Source organism: Branchiostoma floridae, chromosome 17, assembly GCF_000003815.2.
Source record: "Branchiostoma floridae strain S238N-H82 chromosome 17, Bfl_VNyyK, whole genome shotgun sequence".
NCBI classification, from domain to species: Eukaryota; Metazoa; Chordata; class Leptocardii; order Amphioxiformes; family Branchiostomatidae; genus Branchiostoma; species Branchiostoma floridae.
In genome coordinates this window covers 15,128,028-15,146,694 of record NC_049995.1, presented here as the reverse complement: position 1 = coordinate 15,146,694, position 18,667 = coordinate 15,128,028, and the positions used below count along the sequence as shown (strand labels likewise).

Below are 18,667 nucleotides of genomic sequence, written 5' to 3'. Positions count from 1 at the left end.
ATAAGGACTGCAACCCTTTCCCGTAGCGTGCATGTCGGGTGAGCGACATAGCTGGAATCAAGCAAACTCACGGCTTCTAGTTTTAGAGGCAGGGCCGCTAACCACTAAGTACGCAAGCCATGCAAATGGACCTTATATCGTTTGGATGTTGTATCATACCATCCCCTGAATGTCATATATTTTGATCTTATGTTCTTTGTTGATTTTATCTTTGAGTACGTTTTAAAGAATTGTCAACTTATCATCGATTACTAAACAAAAGTCTTGATCTTACAGAGAAGCACAAGGGTTATGATGACAATAAGAAGCATTGTTATGGAGGTAAGGCTAATTTCTTTTTAAACTGTATATAGAATGCATGAATATATCAACAGCCTGTTTATCTATAGAAACTACCTGCGATTCATCTGGGTCTAAATTTTATGAAATGAAGCGTTAATGTTTTAAACGCTTGTAATGTGTCCGAATACAGTGTCTTTTTAATACCTTGGGCCATCCTGGTAAACAGACAAAGGGCTGTCCTAGGTTTTACATGTGTCCTATATAATGTGTGTATTCATCTTGTGTAGAATAAAGATGATTTAAACAAAACATTTTCCTTTGTTCCCCAGACCGTGAGTATAACGACCCCCATGGTGTGATGGAGTCGCTGGAGTTCCTGGCGAAACCCGAGAACATGAGGAAGCTGAAGAAGATGGGAATGCTGGACAAGCTGGGGCCACTGGCGGGGGTAAAGAATGGACATTTTTTTAACAAAAACTCCTCTGCAACTACATAGCTAGTCGCTAGATGGCCAACTTTTTGGGTAAAGAATGTAACATTGGGCAATTAGACGTAGCAGGTTTCACCCCCTAACCCATATTGCTGGGGCCACTGGCTGGGGTATAGAATGAACAAAATTTTTTTTTTACAAAAACGCCCCTGCATTTACTTAACTAGCCGCTAAGTGATCCACTTTCAGATGTCAAGACCAGAACAAACTAGCAAGCTAGGAACTTGCATAGCAGCTACAATAATTGATACATCCGAGTCTAAGTTCAAAGATTTTAGATGTTTGTCGTAGTAATGTTTGTGGTGATAATGTTTGTGGTGATTTCCCTGCCATAATGTTGGCCAGTGTCCTAAGCTGGTACACTTGTATATTTTCTTGTTTCAAAGAATAAAGAATCATTTATTTATATCTCAAACTTTAAATTTAGTCAAAGATACTACTCTTTTTTTTCCTTTCCATAGGTTCTGAAGGGCATGAACAAGAAGGGCAAAGGGAAGGGAGGACGCGACTACGACTTCGACTGTCTGGGGGGCATAGGTCAGGGGTCATGGGATCGACCTAGCCGCGGTCAGTCTTATCGTAATGTCAAATGCGTTTTTCCTATCAATAGTAGCCCGATTGTCCGATAGTATTTGTGTTTCTTAATGCTATTCGATACAATTGCTTACTGGCGATCAGCGTATTACAAATCAACTATGAAAAAAAAAATATCTTTTAAATTTCATTTGTCTAAAATTTTATCTACCAGGTCATGGAGGAAAACATAAGCGTGGCAAACACGGACGGCGAAGGCGCAGTGGGTCAGGGTCACGTTCTGGCTCAGGGTCAAGATCAGGGTCAAGGTCAGGATCAAGGTCGGGGTCAGGGTCACGTTCACCTCATGGCCGTCGCAAGTGAGTAATCAATATCTTTCTTATGCTTTTTTCCTTTCTTTCCTTCTTTCTTTCTTTCTTTTTCTTTCTTTTTGAGTGCGTTAGTGTTTGCCTCCTAATGATAGTTAATTTAATCTCTCTTACTTTCTTTCTTTCTTTAACTCTGATTCATTGTCTCCCTTTTCTCTTACTCCTTCCCTCTTTCTGTCAGAGTTTGAGTATGTCTTTGCATTGCAGTTTCTGTATGCTTTGCCATAAGTTATTATAAGCGGATTGGGCGCCATCTCCCGCTACATGTTCATAACTTGTTTTGTTTATTTTTTCTTTTGTTGTCCGCAGGCACGGCAAGCATGGTAAACATGGAAAACACGGCAAGCACGGGTCAAGATCACCCTCGCCTGGAGGCCGCCACGGGTGAATAATACTAATTTTTCATTAATGAAAAAAATTCTTGCTTTAATCTTAACACAACATCATATTTGCTATATAATCGAATAATCCCCGTGCCTTTCGAATAAGGGATTAACCAATCGATTAACAAATCAATAAATTAATCAACTAATTCGATGACCTGGCGCATATTACCCAATGTGATGCGTGGACTGTACTGTTACCCACACGATAGATGGACTGTACTACTACATCATTATCACTCGTTGTGAAATACATTGTAATAGTAATTGTAAATTGACACTAGACAATAGTCTTTTAGTTCTTTACTTCCAATGTGCTGTTTGTTTGTTTTTTAGAATAAAGATGTTAAAACAAATTTTCATTCTGTCCGTAGACACGGTCGCCATGGTAAACACGGAAAGCGCGGGAAGCATGGCGGACGGGGAGGAGGGATGAAGTTCCACAACCTGCACGGGCTGGGGAAGATGCTGCACGGAGGGGGAGGCTATGACGACTACAGCAGTGACGATTACTGCGATTAGTGATGACGTCGAACACACAGATCCGTGCCGTCATAGGATATGTTGTCTTTGTGTCGTCATAGTTTAGTGTAGACCTTTTAGAAAGATAATTTTTTGTTCTATCTAACCTATGATGATGACTAAAGCAGTGACGATTACAGCGACTAGTGATGATGTCGTGCACGTAGATCCGTGTCGTCACGGGTTTATGTTGTCTAGTATTCACTTTTGAAACATGTAGTGGGAAGCTACCTAACCTACTGGGGTATATCTAAAATTATTATCATAACATTTTCATCAACTTTGTTTTATTTTATCATCAATTATTCCGTAACTATTACGTCGTATTTTGTTCGTATATGTAACGCTATTTGTAACGACATTAAAATGGAAGCTGTCTGATTGTTCTCTGTCGTTGTTTGTTTACAATACAAGATATTCAAAGCTTTTCGAAAGAGTAAAGTACGCACTGTTGTTTTCAGTGCAATTACCTATCTACACACCTTAAGATGACGTCATGGTAAATCACTTGGTATGAACGATGTCAATCCGTGCGTGACGTAATGACCCATGAGCCTCCAGTCTGTCGTTAAATACGTCTTCTCAATGACATGATTCGAACATATATGACCTTGAATAACGCATCCCACTTCTGTGGTTTGACAACAGTGTTCCTTTTATGTAGGAACAAAGTATTGTACATTAAAACTAGACATTCAACTAACACAGATGCGGCTAACATTAACAAATAACACTTTTAGACAAATTTCGTTTATTACCTTTCGGAAATGTTGTTTTTAAGAATCATTCAGACCGAATTGGTAAACAACAGGTGCAAATTGTGGAACATATGGGGTCCTCAGAACAATTTGTTTTGGTCGTTCCGCCATGTCATGTCATGACCCGGATAAAAATGTTGTTCGACTAGTACAAAACCAGTAAAGCGTTCATAATGCATGCTAAAACGGATCTGCCCATGCTTCGCTTGTGTTGTAGATTATCTATGAAACAGACAAGATAACTGTGCTAAGTTGTAAATGATTTTGCTAACAAAGTTAGTAATAGAGTCCACACATTACAATACAATGCCACATTAAAAAATCGCATGAGATAGACTTCAATGAAAATATTTTAAAAAGTTTTACCCCCTACACACCTGTCTGAATGGTTTGACCCACGCTAAAGGGCGTTCCGTTTAACGTTTATACGTGTGACGACACCAGGTACAGACAAACACTACAGACAGCACGCCATATTTGTAACATTAGAAGTGTATCAAATTTACTCGAGTTATCATCATTTCGAAAAACCGTTGGCAAAAAGATGGCACACTTCGGCAATGACAGTGACAGTGGAAGCGGCAGCGGCAGTGGAAGCGACTCTAGTGACAGCTCGGACGACGAATTCCCAGAAAGTAAGTAAAAGTGCTCAGAACTGAGGTGCACAAAACTCTTTGTTTTCCCGAACTCTATGTTGATGGAATGGGACTCGTTGTCACCAGGTACATGTACACATTAGAGGCATCCTCACTTGATAGGTTTAAACAACGCCAAGTCAGCGAGGACGAAGAATTCCCAGAAAGTATTAAGTAAAAGTATTCAGAATTGAGTATCTCATTGTTACTATATCTAGACAACTATAGTACAATAGAACTCAATTGTCACCAAGTACCTTTACATTAGAGGTGTTCTCACTTCATAGCTTAAACAACACCAAGTATGCCAAAATGCACAATGTATTCAAAGCTTCTAAGTAAAATGTGCTGTACAATACAGAGGTACTAGTATGCAGACTACTGATGCTAGTCTGATTTCCACCGTATTTCTAGTTAAGGTTTATTCTTTACTGGTTACACTGCTCTGTCAAATATATTACCATAAAACGTTTCTGTAGCTTCATGGTGACCGAACTACTCGCACATAGAAACAATATTCTGAGCAAGGAAAGGGTCACCGTGGTAGGATGTAGGTTATACCAACGCATGCGCACATCATTAACGTTGCCTCATGGTTTCAAACAAGAAGCTTCTCATTAGCTAGAGTTGTGCATCCAAGGATAACAATGCTTTAATACGTTAGGCTTACTGCATGGAAAAGTACATTTGCATGAGCCGATTGGTTGACTTTACACTCAGTAGTGGTGCTACATGTTTTACAAAAGGAAGGATGTTCATTCATAGATGCATAATAGGCATTCTGTAACGTTGTTAACGATTATGTCTTGAGTCAATGAATCATACGAGACAATGGTCGCAAACACTTACCCAAAATGTTGATAGTTGGATAGGTTTGTATCCGCTTGGACATAACAAGTTACAACTTTTCTTACTTTGTCAAAGATAAATCTGAGAGAAATCTTATTGTGGTAGTAAGGGTGCAATAGACTCCGTCGACAGATGCATAATAGACATTGTCTACAATACTAACTGTTTGAACTAGTTTCAATATGACTCATGAGTCATGACCATACACTACAATCGTTGAAAACAATGTTGACCATTATGGTAGGCTTGGCGCTTGCATCTGTGGGATAATGTTTACATAGTCGGTCAAAATGAGCAGGAAGAATTCATCTTAGTATGTTATTCCATTATATTATGTAGTTCATGTAGAAATCTTACTTAAGAAAAAAAGTGTTAAGAAAAATGCTGTTTACAAGTTAGAGAAATGGCAAAGATCACATTTATTGTTTTATTTAGTATTTCAAGTAACTATTAGTAAGCTTAAGCGAGTATACCAGATATTAAGATAGTCGTCTACGTGTTATGTTGAAAAATAAGTTGACATTTAAACCTCCCTGTCGGAGAATCTGCCTGTTCAGTGGCTGTTGGCTCTGTGGGTAGGGAGGAAAAATACGTCACAGTGAATCCAATGGGCGGTACGTTTACCTACCCGTTCGCAAAACTGTGATACAAAACCTATTGAAATACAGCATTATGGAATAGTTTACCTCTTAACCAAAGAAGCAAGCTACAGTTCAGGCCATTTAAGCACAGCATCTAATTGTCTAGTTAAAAATCTTTAAAGGTTAATACACTTATTGGATGATAAATGGTCAGTCAAGTCAAAACCTCAAGCTCTACATTTGAAATATACAACTACACCACAGCAACCCCCTCCTTGCTTTTATTGGTGTGATTGTTTTATCCATTTTTGTGTTGTAATAATGTTGCACTGTTTTTGTTATTAAATGTTATGTAATTGTTCCCCAGGCTTACCTGAAAAACAGGCCGATGACTTGAGTTGTAATGTTCTGGCTGAACAATAAAGTCAAGTCAAAACCTCAAGCTCTACATTAGAAATACTTCATATTACACCTTCTGATAGTTTCCTAGGGGAAAGTTTGACTCTTAAGATGTTGATGTGCAAATTTACAACTTTTCTATCCCAGAATTGCATGCCCTCAATGTATGAAAGAAGTAGGATAAGGAAGTTTTTGTCAGGGATTTTTGCTAAGATAGTGTTTCCTTTTAATCTCCAAGTAGATATACCGGTTCTGTTACGTACTAGTAATATAGGCCAGAAACCACAATTTCTCACCGATTTGGGGCTATGAATGCTACACGCTTTCCACCGGTAGTTATACTTACTTATAGAGATTACGTATTTCCTAGCACCATTATGACATAGTTGTCTCGCTAATATTCCTTTCTGCAATGTTTAACCCCATCCAGTAATGAAACAGGCGAATCCAGAGGAGCAGGCCGTCCTGGGGAACCTGGCTCAGTTGTCTGGCATTCTGGGGAAAGCCAACAGGGGGCGTAAGTGCACGCGGAACCTTTAATTCGCTGTTGTTGTCTGTGAATCAATTAGTTGAGAGGCAATGCTTGTAGCTTACAATCTGTTACCTTCGCTAGCTTAACTACCTGATAGTAGCTACACCCCCGTCATATACGAATCAGTAATTATTATTCAGCACCTTATAGCATTTTATATCCTATATTTTATTGGCTTTCCAGATTTCTATCTCTATCATATGATTGTTTTTATGCTATTTTATACAGAATGGACGTCTTATACTGTAATAGAAAGAAGAGGCATAGAAGCTTATCACTTGAATAGATCATTATACGGAAAATAACAAATTGCTGTTGTTGTTTAGGTGACCACGGTAACTATGACGACAGCAGAACGGCACAATGGGGAGGTAAACAAATTTATGATTTTGATGATAACATAATAATACTTATCATTATTGCTGTAATTATCACAACAATTAGCATAATTATCATCATTGTTGCTGCTGTCATTAGTGCGATTGCTGTCATAAATATGTTGTTCTTATCAACGCAATTTTCATCACCTATCGATGTATTAAAATTTATTCTACATTCATAATCATATTACTCTGATATCTTTGACAACCTGGACCCAACTATCCATAAAACAAACGGTCAGCAAATTATCTACCCACAATAAGGACATTATAGACATTCAGCATCCAATATACCTATAAAAAATATCTCTTAAAATCTTAATTAAGAAATTCCTAATATGTCTGCAGCACTCCATATATTTATTTGTTTTCTAAAACGTATTGTCTTTTATTTCATTAGACGAAGAAGTCGAGGATCCACATGGGGTGTCCGACCATCTGCAGTACTTGTCTCAGCCGCAGAACGTCGCTGTTTTAGAGAAGTTCGGAATGCTGGACAAAATGGGACCCATGGGCACGGTAAGGGATTTCTGGCGATGTTTAACATTTTTGTGGCAGTTTTAGTCGGTGATGTGGAATACTACCAAAAACGATTATTTTCCCATGAATGCCGTTTTGAAACTGCCAAACTCCCCTTGTGACGATCGTGCAATGTTCTCAACGACGTATGACCTTTAGAAACTCATTGGCTGCCTGATGTATATCTTAAGTTGAGCATGCAAAATTCTTATCTTAGTTTTCATTTTGTTTGCTAAGTTTCAGCTTCAAATATTCAGGTCCACAATTTGCTTAACCATGTACAAGTGCATTACAGATACTCTAGATCTTCTTGTGGTCCATATCAACAAACAAAACTGGACAAAAAAACTGATAAATTTGTTTGTTCATATTCACTCAAAAGTAATCAGAAGTCATAAGGTAGATTACAATTTTGTAACAACAATCTTTATTGACACGACAAAAGTACAGCGACTTTCGTAAGGTCTACATGTATAACAACTACTTACAGTACAACTAAACACACATACATGGATATCTATAGGTATGATTAAATCAACATATAGGGTCTAGCATGTCATTAACACTATTAGTTCTACGGTATAAACATTCGTGGATATATTTGCCTACTTGTACACAGTGAGGGTTATCGCCTCCCAGAATGTAGTTGAATTTATCTATCGAACAGAGAGTAGCAAATTCTTTAGAACAAGCGGAAAGTAATGTGAACAGCTCTGTGCGTTTATCATTATATCGAGAACAATCCATAACAAAGTGACGTTCGTCTTCGATCTCATTTGGGCAAAATGGACAAAACCTCTGGTCACGGGGAATTTTAGTATATCTTCCGGCTTCTATATTTAGTTTGTGACTACTGATTCTCATCTTTGTAATTGCTCTACGAAGTTCGAAACTGTGTACATTCGAAAGATACTTCTTTTGTCCGTATCTTTCCTTTAGCGTAGAATAAATGCAAAGTTTTGAGTTATTCTGGATAGAAGAATACCATTCTTGTATGTATATATCCTGTAAACGGAGTCGTAATTGGTCGGTTAGCATATTAACATGATACAACCTCGGGTTTGTCCATACATGTCCAAAACCATTATAGTTGAGAATGTCAGTTACGTGATTTGTCCAGTCGTATTCGCCGGAAAGTACAACATCATATGCTTCACGTAGTAAAGAATCTTCGGGTAAGTTTGCTAGACGGTGCCAGTATTTGATTAATTGTATCTCAGCATTGATCGAAATGGGAAAGGTTCCTAACTCACCACGGATGCCGTCATTTGATGATTTCGCATGTACTCCGAGTAAAAATTTTTGGAAACTCATGTCAATTGTGTCAAATTCTGGGATACTAGTATGCGAAGAAAGTCGTATATTTTCAATTGCGAAGTTGTCATTTTCTAATTTCATTCCTGATGCCAGTCTCAATAATCTATCCTTGTCTGATCTTTTCTTAAAATGGATGACGTAAGTATGAGTGAGGTCCGAAGACACACTCTTCCTAACAGTTGCTGGGAGACCTCCCTCTAGATGGAGTTTGTTTAAAAAGGAAGAGAAAACAGTTTTGGGTGAAGATTCTGGAATTTGTTTTGATACAATAATTTTGATTGCTTTAGAAGTTTGGTCAAAACATGTGAGTTCGGCTCCGTACAGTAAAATAGGCAGTACAAACTTGTTGAAAAGGCTCATTCCTAGGTGAATTGGAATGTTCTTTTCTGAGAATAAAAGTGACTTTAGTTTGAATAAAGCTCTCATGGCTTTATTCTTTAAATATTTCCTGGCTTCTTTAAACTTTCCCGAAGAAGTCAGGGGAATACCAAGGTAAGTATAACTGTAGGTTACTAGTATTTCTTTGCCATATATATAGAATTTGTTTGATAATCTGTTAATAGAACCTTTTGTAAAAACCAGTACTTTCGTTTTAGATACATTAACCCTTAATTTCCATTTGTTGCAATAAGATTCCAGGTTATTGATACAATTCTGAAGCCCCTCTTTCGACAATGAGATCAAGGCTAAGTCATCTGCCCAAGATAAACAGTTGAGTGATTTAGAATTCAAAATTGCGGCGTCACATTTATCAGCAAAGCATTGAGGTAGGTCGTTCATAAAAATATTGAATAATAATGGACTGAGATTGCAGCCTTGTCTTACTCCGCATGTGGAAACAAAGGGGCTTGACAAACCATTTTGTAGTCTGACAGTATAGTTAACATTGAGGTACATGGATTGCAATACATTGAAGAATTTCCCACCAACACCAAGATTTAACAATTTGTAGAATAAACCGTCCCGCCATACACTGTCAAACGCTTTCTTCATGTCAACAAAGCAAACATATAATTTCCCTCTCTTTTTTTCAATATATTTCTCAATAAGAGCTTTCAGGATAAATACATTGTCAGAGGTTCGGCACTTTCTTCTGAATCCGAATTGAGTGTCCGCTAGCAGACAATTGCTTTCAACGAATTTCTGTAAGCGAGTATTTAAAAGGAATGTGAACAATTTGGACAGACAGCTTGAGATGGCGATTCCTCTATAATTATCTACGTTAGATTTGTCGCCAGATTTAAAAATTGGTGTAAGGATACTTGTGGTCCAGTTAGATGGAAATTTGTTGTTGGAAAGGATTGTATTAAAGAGAATGACCAGTGGTTCGCATATCTTTTCTGCCCCATATTTTAACATCTCGTTTGAAATAGAGTCAATACCACATGCTTTTCCAGATTTTAGTGATTTCAAACCAGTCATAATTTCTGGTGTCGTGAAAGGGTAATCTAATGAATTTTGGGCGTTTTTATCTAAATGTTTAAGAGAATCAGTGATACTTTTTTCAAAAGAACTGTCAAATTCATTGTTTTTTACCAGATTATTTAATCCTTGAAAGTGTTCTATCCATTCTTTACTTGTGATATTAGGATCTATGTTACCGTTATGTTTTGTGCCGTTTACTTCCTTGTCAAGAGTATTGAACAATGACCAAAATTGTTTGGGGTTTTTCTCATTTAATGTTTCTAGATCACGTAATAGATTGGCTTTATAATTCCGTTTAGAATGTTTGATAATTTTTTTGTACTCTTTCAAGGCTGTGAAATACTTCGTTCTGGTTTCTTGTTTCCATGGTTCTTTCCTCAGTTCTAAAGATAATCTTTTTACTCTTAGACGTAGGGACCAACAATTTTGATCAAACCAAATTTTGTTCTTTTTGATTTGTGTCTTTTTATTGTTTTGTATCGTACGTCTTATTCTAAGAGAACTTTTGGAAACATCTAATAAAATTTCAGTGAAGCTTGTTACGGCCTCCTCTGACGAGTGGAATGTTTTGTTGCAGAAATCTCTCAGTTTTGAATGCGTGTCTTTGTTGTTTATAGTATCTAAATATAATTGTTTTGATTCGTCAGTCCAAATGAATTGTGTTGGTTTAGGATTATAACATTGGCTATCCTCCTTCAGGACTAGAGGAGAGTGCTTTGCAGACAATGAGAAAGAGATGTGACAGTGATCGGAAAATTGCGATATAGAATTAACATTCATATATTGTATATCGGTTAACATCGACCTTTGAGTGATGCAGTAGTCCACAACACTTGAACCATTATAATGATAACATGTAAAATCACCTTTTAGATCCCCCGCGAATCTGCCATTCAATATGGTCAAATCAGCCGACGAGCACAATTCTATAAGGCGTTTACCGTAATTGTTTACTTTAGTATCTCTATTATTCCTTTTCTTTGTATCTAAAACATCTTTTGTCAGGGGGTCATCCGGGGAATCAATACTAAAATAGGTTTCCAAAACAGATCCTGTTCTAGCATTGAAATCCCCTAGGATGATTATGTCACCAAGATTGGAGAATTTGCAGATATCAATGGATAATGTATCAAAAGGGTCGACTTGTATGGACTTTGAGGATTCGGGAGGGATATAAATGTTGCAAAGGTATAGGTCTTTTTCGAGTCCAAAGAATTTTTTGTCAAGTTTGCACCAAATGCTGTCGACTGAACTACTCTCTAATTTTGTAATCCCCTTTCTGAACGAACTTTTGAAAATAGTCGCAACCCCACCCGAATTACGTTTTGCCCTCTTATTCCTACATCTATTACTACTAAACAAACTATACCCTGGGAACTGAAAATCTACATAATTGTCTGCCCAGGTTTCCTGTATACAGACAATATCACTATTTCTAAAGTAATTACAAAACTCTACATCGCTAAACTTTTTCTTAACACTGCCTTGGATATTCCAACTTGAAAAAACTAGCGCAGATTTTTTCTCCATGTCCTTGAAATTAAAGATATTGAAGGTGTAAATACAGCTACAAGAAGTAAGACTTATACTATATTATTATATCAGTAAACAAGTATTCAGATATTACCTTGAAGGTGGTGTAGAATCATATGAGTATTAAGATATAAGAATGTTCCAAACTTTACGGAGTCGGTGTCCTAGCTGTCTCCACTGTGGGCTGGGATGTCCGTTCTTGCCAGCTTTCCACCAGGCGGGCCTAACGACTTGTCCGGTACCGCTGGCCGTGTCCCCGCTTCTCGTCGTCGGTCCAAGCTGGCCGGGAACTCCGATGTTAGCTCCCTTCGACAAGCCAGGTGCAGCTTGTCCTGTTCCAACCGCTGTGTTCCTATGTGCTTGTTTCACGGTGGGCGGCTGGTAAGGTGGCTTCCTAGACCTCGTGACTGGAACTGGAACAGGGCGCGGAAAAGAAGGTCCGTTTTGCCACCTCATGGGCGTCCGCTGGTTGACACTGGCAGGAAGACGGGTGGCCTGTGTATCTGTCCAGGCGGGAGACTGTCTCACGGCCCCGGTCCCGGATGCCGGGTACAAGGTTCGCTTGACGTCCGACACAAGCATCTTGGTGCCGCTACTAGGATCCAGGTGGATCTGGTCGGGGAGGTAGAGATGCCTATCCTGTGTCAGTTTGCGGTGTTTGATGTACTTGAAGTTGCCACTCCTAGACAGATTCAGAACCTCTTGGTTATAGTTTTTGATATTGATATTGAGTGTGGAGTTATCATTTAATCCCCTCTGGAGGACCTGTGAGACTGCTACCTGCGCTTTAGGGAACGATGCTTTGGTCACCTCCAGTAGTCTGCGGGTGTTGTTCAGGGTTGTACTGACTGAGTCATTTCTCTGCTTGCTATTATCAAGATCGTTGGAACCGATGTGAAGTATAACTTGCTGAGTTGTCGAGTCGTTGATTTGTTTGATACAGTCAATGGCTGCTGTCACTGTGCTGGTTCTGACCAATCTCGTGGACTTTCCATTGAAAGCACGTTTCACATCTACATCTCTGAAGATGGAGTCCGCAAAAATTCTCACTTCGTACCTTTGATGCTGACTTCCCGTACTAGTGTTAGTTGCCGACTCTTTCACACTCGTGGCTGGTGAAGGGACTTCACGGCTCTGTGTTGCAATTGTTGCATTGTCATGGGCAGAGGGAAGCATGTTTGCAATCTGCTTGACAATGGTTTGGTTGGTAGCAGCATTGTTATCTTGTTTGTCGCCAGGGATGTCATTGTCATGCACGTTGTTCAAGTTTTGCATGCCCGTGTGTGTTGGTTTTGTACAGCCTCGGCAGGTACGGTTTTCTTCAATCTGTTTTAACCTATCAAACAGATACTGAAGTTCTGAGTCTTGAATTGTGATGGCCTGCTGCAACTCTGCATTCGATGCAGACAAGGCGTCCACTTTGATGGACAAGCCACGATTCCTCTCCATCCAGATGTTCCGCTCTATTGTCATTTCTTGAACTGTCGCGTTTTTTTCTTTCGCTAACTCCTCTCTTTGCGACACTAGATCTTTTTGGACATGACAGATGTTGGTCTGTAATTTGTTGACTACCTTCTTGATGTGGCTCTCTAGTGACTTCTGTGCTGCTTCAACTTTAGTGGACAGTTCTTTAAGCATATTGGTTTGAGACTCTTCCCTCTCCCGTTCTTTTGCAAGCAGCTCATCCCGTAGCGCGTTAAGATTATGAGTCATGTCGACAAACTGTTTCTGTAAATCGCCAAAAGCAGCATCGCTGGTTCTCTGGGATTTCTCAACCGCAGTCAACCGCGCTAAGTTTGGAATATCTACGGCTTTTGTTGTAAGCTCACTTTGTTCGCCATTCTTAGTATCAGAGACCTGTTTGGCGCGTTTTTCAATCCTACTCGGCCCTTGATCTTCCGCATCGCTACTTACAGGCACTTCTATGTTCCCGCTATGTTTTGTGCTTGTATCAAACACAATCTGTATCTCTTCTTCCATATCTTCACTTACGGGTGCTTGCAGATCTTGTAGGTTTCGAGGATTGGCGCACTTGGGTAAAGTTGGTGTTTCATGGACACCGCTATTAAAGACTTGCTTTGGTGTAGTCGATTCTAGTGTTACCGTAGGAAAGTTGTCTATGGCGTCCCTGACGCGTAGGACGCCATCTTTGATCGTTGACCTTGTCTGCATATCTACTTGGGCGTTTATGTTGACTAAGAGTTCAGGATACAAAATGTTCATCCACCACTTGGTGCATTGCCCTTGTACCATCAATCCGTGTTTCTTGTGATAGAAATGTACAGAGAGAAGACCTTTACCTGACTTCCTTGTGGCTGTGGTGGTCTGGACCGTCATACATGTAATGCCAGGTGTGCTTTTCCAGGTGACAGTTGTCTCCTTGGTCCTTTCAAACGTTTCGTTGAAAGCGTCCTTGTGGGCTGTGATCCATTTGTCCAGCTGTTTGGACCGCAGTTTAACCCCGCAGAAACGGGATTTATCTTGGTCTTCGTAGTCGAAGGCAAGAGACTCGTCCGCGGGAAGTTGGTTCAGGTTGACATTCCAGAACTTCGTACCCGGGGTCTTGCGTTTCGGCGTCTTGGCGTGGGTTTTGGCGTGGTCCTCGGCGTGGTCACCCATTTTACAATTAAAGTTCTCCTAACAGTCTTCAAAATCTCCAAATCATATACAGAATATGCGATATATATATAGAATTAGTAAAAAGTTCCGATAACTCACTTCCTGTAGCGTTAACACCTTCAATATAGAATCAGAACCGGAGACCTCGTGTTGTATTCTATGAATGATCGGATAGAGTCTATGCTTGTAGATTATATTTGTAAAGGATTGCGGTAGCAAGAAGACGAGCAAGTTCTATGTTACCAGTGGAGACTATAAGTAAACATGAAACCAAGCAAACATTGTAATTTTCCTCCAATCTTCCAGGCCCTGAGTATGATGTCTAAGACCGGCGGCGGCGGTGTTGATAAGGGCATGCTGAAGTTTCTGGGTAAAGGAGCTATGGGAGGGGGGCAAGAACGGAAGAAAAAATCCACCCTTACGTTACTTTTTTCTTTAACAGATATTGTTCTTAACCAATGTTCCTCCAACCACCCAGGCTCTGAGTATGATGTCTAAGACCGGAGGCGGCGGTGTTGATAAGGGCATGCTGAAGTTTCTGGGTAAAGGAGCTATGGGAGGGGGGCAAGAACGGAAGAAAAAAGCCACCCTTACATTCCTTTTTTTCTTTAACAGATATTGTTCTTAACCAATGTTCCTCCAACCACCCAGGCTCTGAGTATGATGTCTAAGACCGGAGGCGGCGGTGTTGATAAGGGCATGCTGAAGTTTCTGGGTAAAGGAGCTATGGGAGGGGGGCAAGAACGGAAGAAAAAATCCACCCTTACGTTACTTTTTTCTTTAACAGATATTGTTCTTAACCAATGTTCCTTCAACCTTACAGGCCTTGAGTATGATGTCTAAGACCGGAGTCGACGGTGTTGATAAGGGCATGCTGAAATTCCTGCGGAAGGGGGCAATGGGATGACACTGACGTATACGTAAACGGAAGGAAGAAGACCCCACCCTTATGTTACTTTTTTTCTTTAGCAGATATTGTTCTTAACCAATGTTCCTCCAACCATACAGGCCCTGAGTATGATGTCTAAGACCGGAGGCGGCGGTGTTGATAAAGGCATGCTGAAGTTTCTGGGAAAGGGGGCGATGGGAGGAGGGCACGGACGGAAGAAGAAGCACAAGAAGGGAGGCATGGGTGGGCTGAAAATGGGCGCACTGGCCGGACTTGGAGGCATGCTGCTCGGCGGGAAGGGAGGGGGGAAACACGGAAAACACAAGTCTCAACCCAAGTAAGTAAACTGAATCTAAGTTATACAGTAGAATCCGGTTAATTGCATAACAGATTAACGCACACACGGAATGCCAAAATCACAAACCGATGCGGTCCAGCTGGATAACTTCGCATTATTGAACCAGCCGGATAAATGCGCGAAATACGCTTGCAATTAGCCTGTGCAATTAAACGGCTTCTACTGTAACTACTTTTATGGACCCCTGAAAGGTGTCGATGAATGTTAGACATCAAGGTCAAAACAAATTGCAAATAGGAATTACTCAAGCAACTCTTGCTACTAGGGGGCAAAGGATAAGGGCATCATGGCGGGAAACACAAGTCTAAACCCAAGTAGATAAAACGAAAACCATTAAACAAAACAATAAGCCATTTCGCCGTTTAGAGCATGCATGCGCAGATGGCATTGCTTTTGAGTAACATGTCTGAATCGTTCCTGTAAGAAGTGCCGTATACCCACCATCTTTGTCAAACGAACGTTAGGTATTTGACCTTCACGTTGCCGCCATCTTGTTTTTCCCAGGTTCGATCTGAGTGATGGGTTCGGCATGGAGGACATGAAGGCTCTGGCAAACATGGCGAGCGGGAGCAAAGGTCACAAGAGTAAAGGTCATAAGAGCAAGGGCATTGACCTTAGTGACGGCATTGACGCCAGTGACATCTTTGCAGCGGGAAAAATGTTCCTGAAGAAGTAAAAAAATGTTAACCACAAAAAGATAGGAAAGAGACTGTAACAATAGATAAAGACGAAAATGCATTTTTAACTACTGTAACAAATACTATGACCCTGTATTCGTTGTCAACGTTTGATACATTTTGAGTTGAGATATACTTTAGTGGTTCTGTTTTAAGTTTTAAAGATACCGCAAGTAATGATATCCATTACCACAACTAACAGAGAATTGGGGACAGTAAGCAAAAAGACATGACATCGAGATAACACAACAATTTTAAGTTTCATAATAATATCAATGTTTCGATCAAGTGAAGAAGATCCATGCGATTCTCATGTTTCAAATTGAAATGTTGCAAGCCTAAAATCTAATAGGTCCTTATAATCTCCAAGCAGATCCTACTGGGTAGCATAAGACAGTGTCAAAAGCTGCCAGAGGAGTGAAGCCGGCTTAGGAGTGTGTTTCGCTACCGGGTAGTAAAACACACTCCTTTTGACACTGTCTTATGCTACCGTAGGATCTGCTTGGAGATTAAGGTCCTAATACAATATTTCTTCTTGTAATGCTTTGTTGTTTTAATTTGCAATGCAGCCTAAGGACTGTAACGGTTAACTTTCTTCCCAATAAAGCAGTCTGTGAACTGTATGTTTAAGCTTAAAGGTTCATTTGCGTCGTTACACTGTGGTTTACAACACAAAGGTTGGACTGGCCCAAATTTCAACTGTCAAACTGCAGGCTTTGTGAAAGAATGAGTAATCCACATCTTTCGTGACGTCACGCCAAACAGATAGAACATGTAACTCAGTGAGCAGTGGGTCATAGGTCACAGGAAGTTTACGTCGCACATCATCTACGTTTTTTCACGATTCTAATTTTAGCAATTACCTTGTAATATATGAGGTAGATGTTAAAAGTATATATATGACAATATAATGTCCCTACACGGTCCGTCAGAATTGTAATATCTATGAGAAACTTTCAATTAGCTTAGTACAATGCTAAACTTTTCTTCCAACAGATAGGCATACACGGATCAAATTTTCATCGACAAATGTCACTTTTTTTTATCAATACAGATGACCAATCACTTCAGAATGTAAGTTTACGTTCTAAAGTGATTGGTGATCGGTCATCAGTATTGATCCTGAAGAAGGCGACAGTGGTCGTTAAAAATTTGATCCGTGTATGCCTATCTGTTGGAAGAGAGATTAGCATGATTATTACCAACACAGATGAGTTTCCATGATACTGTAAATGCAGAAATGTTCGCGGTGGATTAATGTTCGCGGTTTTGCGGCGATCACTTCACCGCGAATTTAAAACCACTGCGAACATTTTTCTACTGTGGTATTAGACTGCAGTCTATGTTGTTACCGCGAAACTACATCCACCGCGAAAAGTCATTTTTCCCGGTACCGCGAAATTAAATCCCCGCGAACTTAAATGCATTAACAGTAATTTCAACCAACTTGGTCGCCACGTATGGTGTTACGAAAAAACATGAATGTCCTCCGATTTCCTAAGATTTCAATCTTCAAGGAATTTTCGACAGACATTGGAAAGCTTGACCTCTATGACAGAAAAAATGCCTCCTTGTTTCTTTATTTTTTTGTCAGTATTTTCATGGTTATTATCCCAATAATCTCACACTACTTGTCCCTTCATTGAAAGCCTTTCAGCGTAATACTGTGTTTTCCTCCAGCTCATATCGGAACAAAATGTCCTTGCACATTTCCAAGAGATGGTAATAAATTAGATTATTGTCAACAAAACATGGACCACTTAATTTATTTCAAGCGAACTCAACACCCGAATTCCTTCCAAAACTGGACAAAGAAAGTTAACAGTTGTGGGAACAAGCTAAGACTGTTAAGGGGATCCGCAGGTCATTCAATATACAGCCTCTAAACAATGGTTCCCCATACAAAAAAGAGGAGAAAGCAACTGTTAATAACTCAACTTTCTGACGTTACTGGCACACAAACATACCCTCATATGAAAGCCAGACATCTCAGTTATCCGAAAAAACACATTTCGGCATCAATCTAACGGCACGGACTTCCGGAAAACTGAAAAAAAAAACTGACCCTTGACCTCAAAACCGCACCACAACCAAGCGAGGAGGCCATGTGCTAGGACAAAAAAGTCTTTATACCCCCTTTATATATAACAACCACAAAAACTCAGCTTTTTGGCCCTAATCAGAAAGTAGAAACCCTCCCCTGTCACACCCACTTCACAACTGCAAGGATTTCTACCCATTTGACCAGGAAAAAAATCTTCAAGTTTTAGACCCTGAATTAAATTCGATTTGCATGGCGGATTTACAGGCGGATCCCCTTAAGTAAACTTCATGAAGAGATTCATTTCTGTACCATTTCGAACCCCAATACTGTGTATGTGGCACTGTTAATTAAGTTGCTGAATTGAGTGCAGTGCCACATTGTCCTCGTCTATGGTTTTCTACACAGGTGTGACAGCGATCTCGCCCCCCCGTAAATCCCGCCCCCCCCCCCGGGCGATAAAAAAAAAAAAAGGCGGCCCAACCCGCCCGAAAGGGAGGTTCGACGGGACGGGCCCTTTAGCCCGAAACCCAAAGGTAGGGTTATGGGTGACCAATTCGGCCCATACCTCTGGTG

At 40.0% G+C, this 18,667-nt stretch overlaps 2 protein-coding genes across 2 annotated transcripts; both read left to right on the top strand.

Moving 5' to 3' along the window:
* Positions 1–281: 281 nt before the first annotated feature.
* Positions 282–2,957, top strand: LOC118404048 (oleosin-B4-like; the record flags this gene model as incomplete). Its single annotated transcript, XM_035803001.1, is given in 6 exon segments — positions 282–321; positions 612–730; positions 1,234–1,339; positions 1,521–1,665; positions 1,984–2,058; positions 2,432–2,957. Coding segments are annotated over 6 exon segments (633 nt in total), but the record flags the coding sequence as incomplete, so codon positions are not given.
* An 802-nt stretch (positions 2,958–3,759) lies between these two features.
* LOC118404050 (oleosin-B4-like) lies at positions 3,760–16,687 on the top strand. The gene is made up of 7 exons (XM_035803002.1): positions 3,760–3,972; positions 6,232–6,318; positions 6,660–6,704; positions 7,114–7,232; positions 15,135–15,352; positions 15,878–16,402; positions 16,565–16,687. The coding sequence occupies exons 1-6, from the start codon at positions 3,882–3,884 to the stop codon at positions 16,047–16,049; spliced, it is 732 nt and encodes a 243-aa protein (XP_035658895.1). The 5' UTR covers positions 3,760–3,881; the 3' UTR covers positions 16,050–16,402; positions 16,565–16,687.
* The last annotated feature ends 1,980 nt before the right edge of the window (positions 16,688–18,667 follow it).

Bases quoted from the DNA above. Each gene is read 5' to 3' on its own strand.
- LOC118404050 (XM_035803002.1), top strand. From the start codon at position 3,882: ATGGCACACTTCGGCAATGACAGTGACAGTGGAAGCGGCAGCGGCAGT. The intron at 3,973-6,231 runs GTAAGTAAAAGT...AACCCCATCCAG, and splicing joins GGACGACGAATTCCCAGAAA to TAATGAAACAGGCGAATCCA. The intron at 7,233-15,134 runs GTAAGGGATTTC...CCAACCATACAG, and splicing joins AAATGGGACCCATGGGCACG to GCCCTGAGTATGATGTCTAA.